General features: G+C 46.7%; 2 protein-coding genes and 1 long non-coding RNA gene across 6 annotated transcripts in view; 2 read left to right on the top strand and 1 right to left on the bottom strand.

The window, feature by feature from the left end:
* Nucleotides 1-5: 5 nt before the first annotated feature.
* On the bottom strand, nucleotides 6-3,959 carry pax4 (paired box 4). Of its 2 annotated transcripts, none has more exons than XM_029825769.1 (10): nucleotides 3,848-3,959; nucleotides 3,530-3,660; nucleotides 3,226-3,441; nucleotides 3,044-3,134; nucleotides 2,853-2,975; nucleotides 2,680-2,762; nucleotides 2,545-2,605; nucleotides 2,376-2,425; nucleotides 2,134-2,227; nucleotides 6-1,408 (listed from the first exon to the last, which is right to left on the bottom strand). In XM_029825769.1, exons 1-10 carry the CDS (start codon nucleotides 3,861-3,863, stop codon nucleotides 1,095-1,097), a joined length of 1,179 nt encoding a protein of 392 aa, XP_029681629.1. In that variant the 5' UTR covers nucleotides 3,864-3,959; the 3' UTR covers nucleotides 6-1,094. The 2 variants fall into 2 exon arrangements, with proteins under 2 accessions (XP_029681629.1, XP_029681630.1); XM_029825770.1 differs by having other exon boundaries at nucleotides 1,247-1,408; nucleotides 2,120-2,227.
* Nucleotides 1,959-4,892, top strand: LOC115246682 (uncharacterized). 3 transcript variants are annotated; one of them, XR_003885775.1, is made up of 5 exons: nucleotides 1,959-1,970; nucleotides 2,153-2,524; nucleotides 2,604-2,730; nucleotides 4,635-4,759; nucleotides 4,840-4,892. It is a non-coding gene; the product is annotated as an uncharacterized lncRNA (long non-coding RNA). The 3 variants fall into 3 exon arrangements; XR_003885774.1 differs by lacking the exon at nucleotides 1,959-1,970 and having other exon boundaries at nucleotides 2,054-2,524; XR_003885776.1 differs by lacking the exons at nucleotides 1,959-1,970; nucleotides 4,635-4,759; nucleotides 4,840-4,892 and adding an exon at nucleotides 3,880-4,553 and having other exon boundaries at nucleotides 2,054-2,524.
* Nucleotides 4,893-7,376: 2,484 nt separating this feature from the next.
* The window catches only part of snd1 (staphylococcal nuclease and tudor domain containing 1), an 88,874-nt gene continuing 86,208 nt past the window's right edge, over nucleotides 7,377-10,042 (top strand). The window contains 2 exon segments of the mRNA NM_001032733.1: nucleotides 7,377-7,527; nucleotides 9,572-9,721. Coding sequence (NP_001027905.1) covers nucleotides 7,453-7,527; nucleotides 9,572-9,721 — 225 coding nt within the window. The 5' untranslated portion in view covers nucleotides 7,377-7,452.

The raw sequence follows: 10,042 nt of genomic DNA, 5'->3' as shown, positions 1-10,042 counted from the left end.
ACTGCACGATAACCCCTCTGAAGTGGCTAAGGGTTTGTGCTAAAGGGGGAAACTAAAATGTCTGGTGGGGAGGGAAAATTGGATCAAAACTGGAAGTCTCATACTTAAATGACAAGATAAGAACAGCACACCCGAGTGCTTGGTTGCTCAATGTGAGATTAGATATGCAGAGATCTCCAAATGTAAGATTAGTTTTGTGTCAAACGGTTGATAGTTAGCTGGACCACCGTACATGCTATGCAGCTAATGGGAAAATACTCAGCTTTCCAACAAAAAGGTCACCGATCTGCTTTCAAACCATCTTATCCGGTATGGTTTTAAAGCAGTTTTACAGTAAATCATTACCACGTACACGCTGAGAGCTCACACGTGCGGTTTTCTCCTGTGAAAGGCATCCGAGCAGAAAACGAGTAGCATAAAATGACAAATAAAAGCAGCCCGAGGTTGAAATTCTCATTTCTGGCGTGAAGCTAAAGCTGTTTTAAAGGCTTCTGGAAGATTCACATCTGCGGCGGAGATCACAAACTGTCATGTGGGGATGTCATTTTCCCTCAAAGCCCGACCATCTCTGCGCGGCACTAAAGGGATCTGAAGGAACTCGAAGCCTCCGTCCCGTTCCAGCCGTAAAAGCCGATACCGAGAGGAGCAGATATCGGATTGGACTTTCTGATGCCCTACTTTTTCCCGATCTGCAGAGAAATCTTGAGGGGGGGAAAAAAAGATCCTCTGTGGACACTAAAACAAGCAGCAAACCAAAAAATGCGAAACACAACATAGTCATGGTGGCAAACTGAAATGATCCGTGACATAGCCAAGATAAACTGTGGGGGAAGTCCAGTCCAAATCCTGAAAATATACCTGCGATTGAGTGATTTGGATTGATGTGGTTTCAGTGTGATTGAGAGCTTTTTGTCATCGTTTTTCAGGGCAAGTGATGCAAATGGAAGAGAAAAAACTTCACTTTCGGAAGGCAAAAAAAAGGAGTATGTTCAAAATCAGTAATCTGTCGCCCTCTTCTGGTCTCAGCTCGTCCCTGCAGGCTTGGACTCAAGTCTTCAGACGTTTGACCCTAAAATAAAGCTGCAGCGGCAGGTTCAGTGTTGGGACAACTCCCATGACTGCTGGGAAAACAGGAATCCCTCATCAGGGTTTAAATGGCTCCAGGAAACAGAAATCCCCTGTTGGTTCCAGCACTGACTCCCCAGGTGTTCTCCTCTCGCAGGTTTCGATGCCAGAGAGAGGGCTGTCCTGGCACCTGCTTGATAGGCCCCTGTGGGGAGAGCGAAGCCGTCTCTGTAGAGTTCCGCCATGGCTTTCTGGGTCACGGACTGGGTCACGGCGCCGGGAGACGGGTTCAGGAACGAGGAGGGAAACGAGAAGGATGCCAAAGTCTCAGAGTGCCCCACACCTGGAATCAGAGTGAGAGAATGACATTATATTAGCTGCAGGACATGTGAACAGATATATCAATAAATAGGAGTTTTGTAAAGACTAATCACATTCGCCAATGGAAAAATAACGACTTAAGTCCCAAGTGTTGTTCCCTAAAATAACAAGGTAACAGACAAAACCTGTTATTTTTCAATGCACACACTAAAACAGAGGTTTTAAACAAATGTCTAGGAGGGTCATTAAGGCAATAGATTAGATAACCAAGGAAGACCTTTAAAAATATGTTTTGTGAAATATTTGTGAGTAATTCTCGTCTTATCCAGCAGAGGGAGCCGTTTACATAGACTCGAATAAAGGCCTAGAATAAAACCCCTCAACAAACTACAACAGAAACCATCGTTCTGCAACATCTTTGTTGGGGTCCAGGGTTGTGCCTGTTTTGTCCTACAGGGGGCGATGTTGAGCTCAATTGGCTGCAGCTGGCACTGCAGGCAAATTACATCCTGCCGCCTACTGAAGGAGGGTGCTTCTGCCTATCAGTGCCAGAGTGTTGGACCGGTTTCCGTTGCCAGAGTGTGGTGGGTTTGCCTCTGTTCCCCAGTTCTCTGCAGCCCAGGAGGGCTGCCTTTGTCTTCCTTGTGTTGTCCCCCCCTGTAAATAAAACCATTTGACCCTCTTACCATCGTGTCCTGGCCTGCTCTCAGGTTCTGTTAAACCCCTCCGATACCTTATCAATCTTACCAGTTTCTTTTAGAAACAGGTAGCCAGTTGGCAGCTCCCTGTGGTCCAGGACGGCTTCAAACGCTTCACAGCCGAGTCTCGACGCTCTCGAAGCCTTCAAGTCAACAGACAGAGGATCAACCAGGGTAGAATTTCACTCATTAAAGCTGCGTGTGATATTATTTACTATGATTTAGGAAAACCAGCTGCTCAGATGTGACATCACGGCGACTTTGCTGCCTTTGCCGAGAGTGCAGCCTCACCTGTTGAGAATAGCAGCCGTCTCCTGGAGCTCCTCTCTCCTCCTGAAGGCCTGCCGGTGGAGTGCACGTACACAGATTGTCACATAACACTCAGGTGTGAGTGGAGGTGTTGGCACGTCCCCTCTCCTCTGACTGCCGCCGGAGCTCAGGTGGGATTCAAAACACTTACTTTGGTTGCTCTTCAGCTTGGCTTCCCTCCTCCATTTAGCGCGTCTGTTTGAAAACCAGACCTTCACAGGACGCAGAGTCGTCAGCAGACGAACCAACAACCATCTCCGACGGTGCTGAAAGAGGTTCACGGTACCTTGATGGTGTCCTCCGGGAGTCGGATCTGGGCTGCCAGCTTCTCCCTGGTGTAGGTGTCTGCGTAGTGGCTGTGAGAAAACTCTGATTGGGGGCGACAGAGGGGTGTTTCTAGGTGATCTGTCAGCTCCGAGATGGTTTCCATCTGCTTTGAAACAGTTTATTGACGCGAACCTTGTTCAAGCGCCGCGCTCTGCTCCCGGCTGAAGGTGGTTCGGTTCCGGTGCCGCGCGTCTCTGTTGCCACCCGCCGCCTCCAGCAGATTTCTGCGGCCGATCTCTTCAGGAATCCGGTGATCTGCACACGTGACGCGGATCAGATGTATTTCCTCTCCGCGCGATGGAGTCCTCTCCGCCTGTACTCACCCTGCTCCGCCACGCCGCGCTCACCGAACTCCAAGCACGTCGGCCCGTGATCCAAATGAAGCTTCCTCAAGATCCTGTTTATAGACGACACCTTGAGAAGGAGGAGGCGCAAAAAGAGCCATCGTGAGTTGCAGAAGTGTTTTCTCCTCCGGTTTCAAGGTTTGAATTTCCCCGTCACCTACGCTGGGCACTTTGGAGGCCTTGCACGGCCGCGTGGCGGCCAGCAGCTTGCGGATCTCCCACGCAAAGATGCTCGGGTTCTCTCTTTTGCATCGGACTATTGTGGAGATGACCCCAGGGGTGAGGAGCCGAGGCCGGCTCCCTCCGATGGTCTTGGGTACCAGCAGCCCCGTGCGGCGGTAGCGGCTCAGGATCTTGCTGACGCACCCGTTAGACACCTGAAACGCGCGATTGCTCCACGTTCACTGACCTCGAACACATTTCGTCACCGAAAACCAAACGTGAGTGGTAAATGTGAACGCGTACTCTCAGCATCCTGGAGATCTGGCTCGGACGGACTCCCTCTGACGCCAGTTCGATCATTTTCCTCCTCTTGGAAACAGGAAGCGGTCGGCCGTTCAGAAACGTGCCTCCAAGCTGGTTGACACTTCCACCAACTTGACACAAGAAAAAGTAGTTTTAGAGCGTGTAAATGTCCCTAATATCCAGGAAGAACTGGCAAACATAACTTGTATTTTCGCCCTCAGGTGTGCGTAATGCGCACCTGGACTGACGCAGCGCACCTAAAACTATACAGATGCAGTTTGAAATTTGTTAAACGTTAACTTTTACTTGTCAGATCACCGTTTGTTTCGAACATCTCTGCTTGCCTCCAGGCTCCAAGGTGAAATGATGCGGGAGGAAAACGCGAATGACGGACGCCCGCGGTGAGAGCAGACTTGCGCAGGTGGCTCCGCGTCTGGGCGGCCAGTGGAAAAGAGGGGGGACGGCGGCCGTCGGCATGGATTTATAGGGCCGCGGACCTCAACATGACGTGGCGTCTGTTACCTGAAATGTCAATATTGCCCAGAAGTAGATGTGGACATTATAAATCTCCGATGGGTCCCGCAGGGGCGGGTCCGGGCCGCACAAATGCCACGGATGACGTAAAAACCAGAAAACAGTTTTCTTTCCAGGATTTAAGGGACTAGTTTTTAGTTTCAGGTAGCCTGTTTACAACATTTAAAAAGTTTAAAAAACTGATAATATAATTTATTAGTCAAATACTGTTGTAGGTTTCTCCGGCTACATCCCAGTCTGGACTCTGGCGATGCTTAAACACAACTGTCACACGTCAGTGAGCCACTGCCTCAAGATTGTATCCGTTTCCTGTTGTTTGCCATGTCGAGTTTTGATAGTTATGGATTTATTTCAATGTTTCTGTGATTTGGCTGAGCACGTTTTTGCCCCAGGGGTTTCTCTTCTCTCCTCTTTGCGCAGCGGCCTCAGGTCTCACTCCAACGTGCGGCGCAACGATTAACCTCTGCTGTGATGCATTAAAAACATTAAAAAAAATAAAAGTCAAAGCTTTTCCCGTCTCTCATAGGAAGCAAATGATTGACACCGATTTTTCCTGTCTCTCATCCTTTAGGTGCCCTCCGTGGTCACGTGACCAGCGCATCCTCTACCCAGGATGAGAGGCTCGGATTAAGAGGATCCCCGGCCTCCTTTCATAAAACAAACATTTGGAAACTGGCCGATGACGACGGCCATATGGTAAAGTGCTTTTGATAAATCATAAATCCATCGAGCCGGTTTGTCTTTATTACATTTTCTTTCAAAACGTGAACAAATAGACTCGTCTGCGGACTCGAGGAGAGGGCCAACATGGGGGACCGGGTTTATCCACAAGAGGCAGGTAAAAATAACCCTCACAGATGTTCCTTGGGCAGCCAGCAGATAAAAATGCGCTGTAAACGTTTCAAAGGGAAATATTTGACGAGCAAATATTAGCCCATGTGAAAATCCACACAAGCCTCGTCTTTGGGGCTGTTTAATGACTAATTGAATATCATTAGTTGGGTCCACACAGATCGAAGTGCCACCGAAATAAAGGCTCAGATTTATAAAGCCATATGGCCCAAATTATACATTAACCACGAGTTAGAGGACAACAACACTCACTGTGTACAGTCAGCCAGGTTTGATAGAGGGCGGCCATTTTTGGACACCATTGTCGCCTTGCCAACCGAGACAAAGGACAGACAAGGGCGGCCTTCTTGTTTATTACAGGGGAGCTGATGTGCACCTTGATTTATAGCACTTCATAGCACGGACAGTGTGTGCCAAAGCAGATTGATTAGAGTGTTTAAGTTGTGTTATTCAGACCGCACCACGTCTGCGCGCTGCGTAAATATTCACCACGGACCCGGTGGAGGAAACGCGAGTTTAAGAGACAGAAATGGGCAGCAGAATTGAAGTGCATTTCCCTAAGACCTTTCGTGTGTTTTTCGTGACTGTTAAGCGCGTGTTTCTTCCTTTTGCTGCGTCTTTGAGCGCCGATAAATGTGAAGAAATCGCCCGCGTAAAAGAGCCGCCAAAAGCTCTCCAAAGCGCACTCCGGTGCCTTTGTGCGCAACTGAGCAGTGGCCCGTTTAGCATAGTTTCCATTCTGTTTGGACGTACGCGGGGTCCGTGTTGTTGATTCCCTCTCTGTTTTAATGATTAGGTGGTCTTTGTAGTCCGTAGATACAGATGATTTGTTTCTGGCTCTGCTGATTTACTTGTTTGATGCTTCTGTGAGGATAAATTCAATCGTTATTACGCGGCGGAGCGCAGGACGCAGTGACATTACAACTCCTCTATTTCACCGTTCAGTTATTGCCTTGAGAAGGAGGTTAGTGTCCCTGAATAAATCTTTATTTTATAATTTAAACACCAGTAACTAATTTCTGTAATATTGTGTGCAGATCATTTACTTATCAACCTTCATTTCATCCAAATGGAAGGGATTTTGAACGAGTGCGCAATATATGCACAATTATGTACTTACGAAAATGACATTCATCAGGTAACATTACATAAAACAAACGACCAGAAAGACGTTTTAGAGTTTCCACTTTTTTTCCCCCTGAACTTTTTGGATGTTCAATGCTCGATTCTTGCCCGTGTTTGCTGGTTCAACATGCGCGTCGGCCAGAAGAACTATGCAATATGAAGCGAAGGAAATGCCTCTATAACTATGGGATTTGGAGAGAAAATCCGAGTTTGTGTATTCCTGCTGTGCAATTACGCAGGGAAGACTGTTTAGATATAGGACCCTTTCCAAATGTGAACACTTTAGCCGACATTGATACAGCTGAACAAGAGCCTGCTTGAGCCCAAGTCCCGCATGCATTATATTCTATATATCAAACTATAAAACTGAATATCAAATCGTTTTATTTTTATTTATAACATTATACCTCACAAAACTTTTGATTTTTGTCTTTTGTCTTTTGATTTTTGTCCCCTCCTGCCCCCAAATGACCCCTGAAACCTTGATTAAATAAAGAGTTTATGAGTAGCATGAAAAATATGAACAAGTCCTGCACACTCAAAATTGTATTTATTGGACCAAAATATAAAAATGATTACACAAGGTAAACTGCAACGGAAGTACAACATAATATATACAAGCGACTGCCCTAATAATTAAACAACACAATGATGAGTGCCAACCTCTTGCAGTTTAAAGTCAGAATATAGCACGGCGGTATCAGTGGCTCATCCTCCAGACTGATTTTCCTGGATAATCTACGTCTTATCCAAGGTTTAATATGGGAAAATAGGTTTTTACACCATTTACGAAGAGAAGAATACATGAGTGAGTCATGCAACTCTAATAGCAGCTCAAAGTTGTCGACGACCTGTGAAGAACCTATTACATTATCTTATTAACAATCTAAACATTTGCCTTTTCAAGCGATAAAACAGGACATCACGAATATTTTAGACAGTTTCAATCCAAAAAGCAACGCATGGATTTACTGTTTTGTGTTTTTAACATTACTGCTATTGTTGCTGCAACAACTTTTTTTAGTAGAGATGTTATTTTATTGTTAAAGTCGTTCAGGACATGTTTTCGGATCAAACTTTAATATTCCGGATACACCTGAAGGCACCACCGGAGCCCTCCTCGGGTTAACGGTATGCTGACGTGTCGCAGCTCTTGCACCGGAAGAACTTCTTTGAATCCGCCTGCGCGCGCGCACAGCTCTCCACTCGTCTCCATTCATTCCTTTGTCCAGACCCGGAAGTAATCTTGACGCGTGCGTCTTGCATGGCACTGTATGTTTCCGGGATAACGTGTGTGTTGATCAGTGCTCAGCCTTTTTCTCTTGGCTTTCAGTAGAACAGTCGCTGACTTCAGAGCCCCATCTCCCTTAACTGGTCACCCCTTAGCGGCGTTTTGTCTCCAACCTTTGGACATGGCATCTGTATCGGCATCATCTCAGGGAGCTCCTGCTCCGACTGGTCCTCTGCAAAGGGGAATCGTAAAAATGGTAAGTACCCCAACATGTGAATATGTGAGCTCACTACGTGATTGTAGGCATACAGCTAATTAGCTTGCCTAGCCACAGGCTAACTAGCGTTACTGAGTGCTAAGTAGTTTTAGCTGTCATAGAACTTAGGTAAACTTACACTTCGGTGCATATGGATTTGTCTGGTCAGTGCTGATGTTGACATCATTTACAAAACAAATGTCAGTAATATTTTGCCTACCTAAAATGAGCTGGTTTGCTACTACATTGGCTAACCTGCCAGTGAGATGAACCCATCTGACGTTAGCACATGTTTGCTAAAGTGCTAGTTTTCCAAGATTATGTGTAAGTAACTTAAAAGACCGACCAAAAGTATAACGTCCAGCACGATCATCTGATTTAGATGTGCTAAGATCGTAGTTGGCGGAGAAGCGTTTTTTAATACTTTGTTATCTGCAACGTGAACAGATGTTTATTTTCCCAGCTAAAGGCTAGCTAACAGCTAGTAAATTGCTGGTAATTAAAGTATTATAATGCAGAAAGTTCATAATTTTTAGGGCCGATTTCTACTTAATTGAGAGCGTGTCCCCCAGATTCGATTGTACAGTGTGTTTAAAAACTTGGATCATGGCTTTCCATTCAGTTCACTATTTTGTCGTAGTTACTTCTCAAAACTTTCCGATCACTCCTGCTTTAAAAGTCTTCGAGTAATTCACATGGCGTTAATCAAGTCTGCAAATGATTTCCACCGACTGGACGGACAGATCGTCCCCTCTCTGGGCCGTTTAAAGCCAGCCACAGGGGAGTGACACGTAGCGGTCTTGCCCCTATAATCTCCCAGTCACGTTGGTACTTTGTATGTGTCTACACGTTATCCCACCATAAATGTGGGGAAAACAGCCCCAATACTAGGTTTGAAACGTATAAAACTTTGTCGCAGCACCGAGTTTGGCTTGTGGAGGATGCTAAATTTAATAACAGTGCTGCCACAATCACATAAACCTTATGCCGTTTGATTTTGCTGCTTGTCATCAGCTCCTAGTGAACAGAGGAGCTCGGAAAACATTAAATTTCTCAGTCGATTCAAAGACTGGCTAGTGTGAAGATGTGTGGCTGGTTTTATATTGAAGTAAACACCAGCTGGTGTCATCCTCAGAGGGCTGGGGCTTATGAAACGGTTGCACCTTTGTGGCATTTATTGTCAGAGGAATAAGAGGGTTTGGGAAAAGAATAAATAAGGTGCCTGAGCCTTGGATTAGTATGGTTGTTGTCGGAAAGGCACCCTGGACTGTCAACAGATCTGTTATTATGCTGTATGCATATATGTAGTATGCAGACTATATGAAAGGAACACATTAATCAATTCTTCATTTCAAACTGTCATTTTTGTGTCACTCTGATGACGATCTGTGAGTCGGCCAGAGCCGAGTTGTGTTTTCTAAATGGAACTTGTTCCTTTTGTAAACAGAAGGGCCCTCTCCCCCACCACGTGGTCCGTGTATAAAAATTACTACTGCTCTCCTGTTTCACCTTTACATCGAGGGCGTGCGGTGATCCGGCCAAACAGTTTATCTCACACACATCTTAGATCAACAGGCCCAAGTGATGCTCCCCGCGGACAGGCCGGAGAGGCCACAGATAAAAGGTGTTTGCTCAGATTTGCGTAAATGCCGCGGTTGTCAAACCCAAGAGGACGTTATCTCCCTTTTTTTGTATTTAGCTACGTTATCAGCTCGCGTGATCTCGCCCTGCAGTTCACCATGACAACGCGGAGTGTGAAGTCGGCGTGTCACCTGTATCATCGTCGTCGTCATCTGAGGGACATTTTAGCTTTTGTTCAAACGCGTGTTCAGCTTTAAACACCAACTGGCTTGAGACACGTCGGGTTTCATAACCATTTGTGACGAGCTCGGCGTGTGAGGAAAGAAACCGAGAGCCGATTGTCATTTCTTCTTTCCGTCCATGTGACCTCTCTGGTTTTGTGGCCTGAGTTGCCACATCTGTTTTGCTCCGAATTGATTCTGAAAGCAATTGACCCCCTCCCCCCCCGTCCTCTCCTCCGCAGGTCTTGTCGGGCTGCGCCATCATTGTTCGGGGCCAGCCTCGAGGCGGCCCGCCCCCGGAGCGCCAGATCAACCTCAGCAACATCCGGGCCGGCGCCATGGCCCGCCGGGCAGCCCAGAGCCAACCAGACACCAAGGACACCCCTGACGAAGTGAGCGGCTCCCTCCTTTTATTTGTTTCTGTTTGTTTGACGAAGGCCGAACACACGTCTGCTCCACGCCCCCCCGCCAGCCCTGATAATCCCGTCTTCAGCTCCCAGTTGGTGTTGGATGAGGATTTTTGTTGGGGAATGTTTGTTTTCCATGAAGCTCTGACTGTATGAGTTATAATGCAGTCTGCTGATGAGGATCACTGATATTAAATTCATTTTTTTTGATAAAAAGTGTCATCTTGGCTCCACCACAACTGGTTCTGCTCTCTGATGCTGCGGGGGTCAGTTCACGGCTGATCAGACTGTCTGTATCTCTCGCTC

The sequence above is a fragment of the Takifugu rubripes genome, chromosome 18 (assembly GCF_901000725.2).
Source record: "Takifugu rubripes chromosome 18, fTakRub1.2, whole genome shotgun sequence".
In the NCBI taxonomy this organism is placed as follows: domain Eukaryota; kingdom Metazoa; phylum Chordata; class Actinopteri; order Tetraodontiformes; family Tetraodontidae; genus Takifugu; species Takifugu rubripes.
The sequence above is the reverse complement of the archived record's forward strand: the minus strand, read 5'-3'. Positions and strand labels throughout refer to the sequence as shown.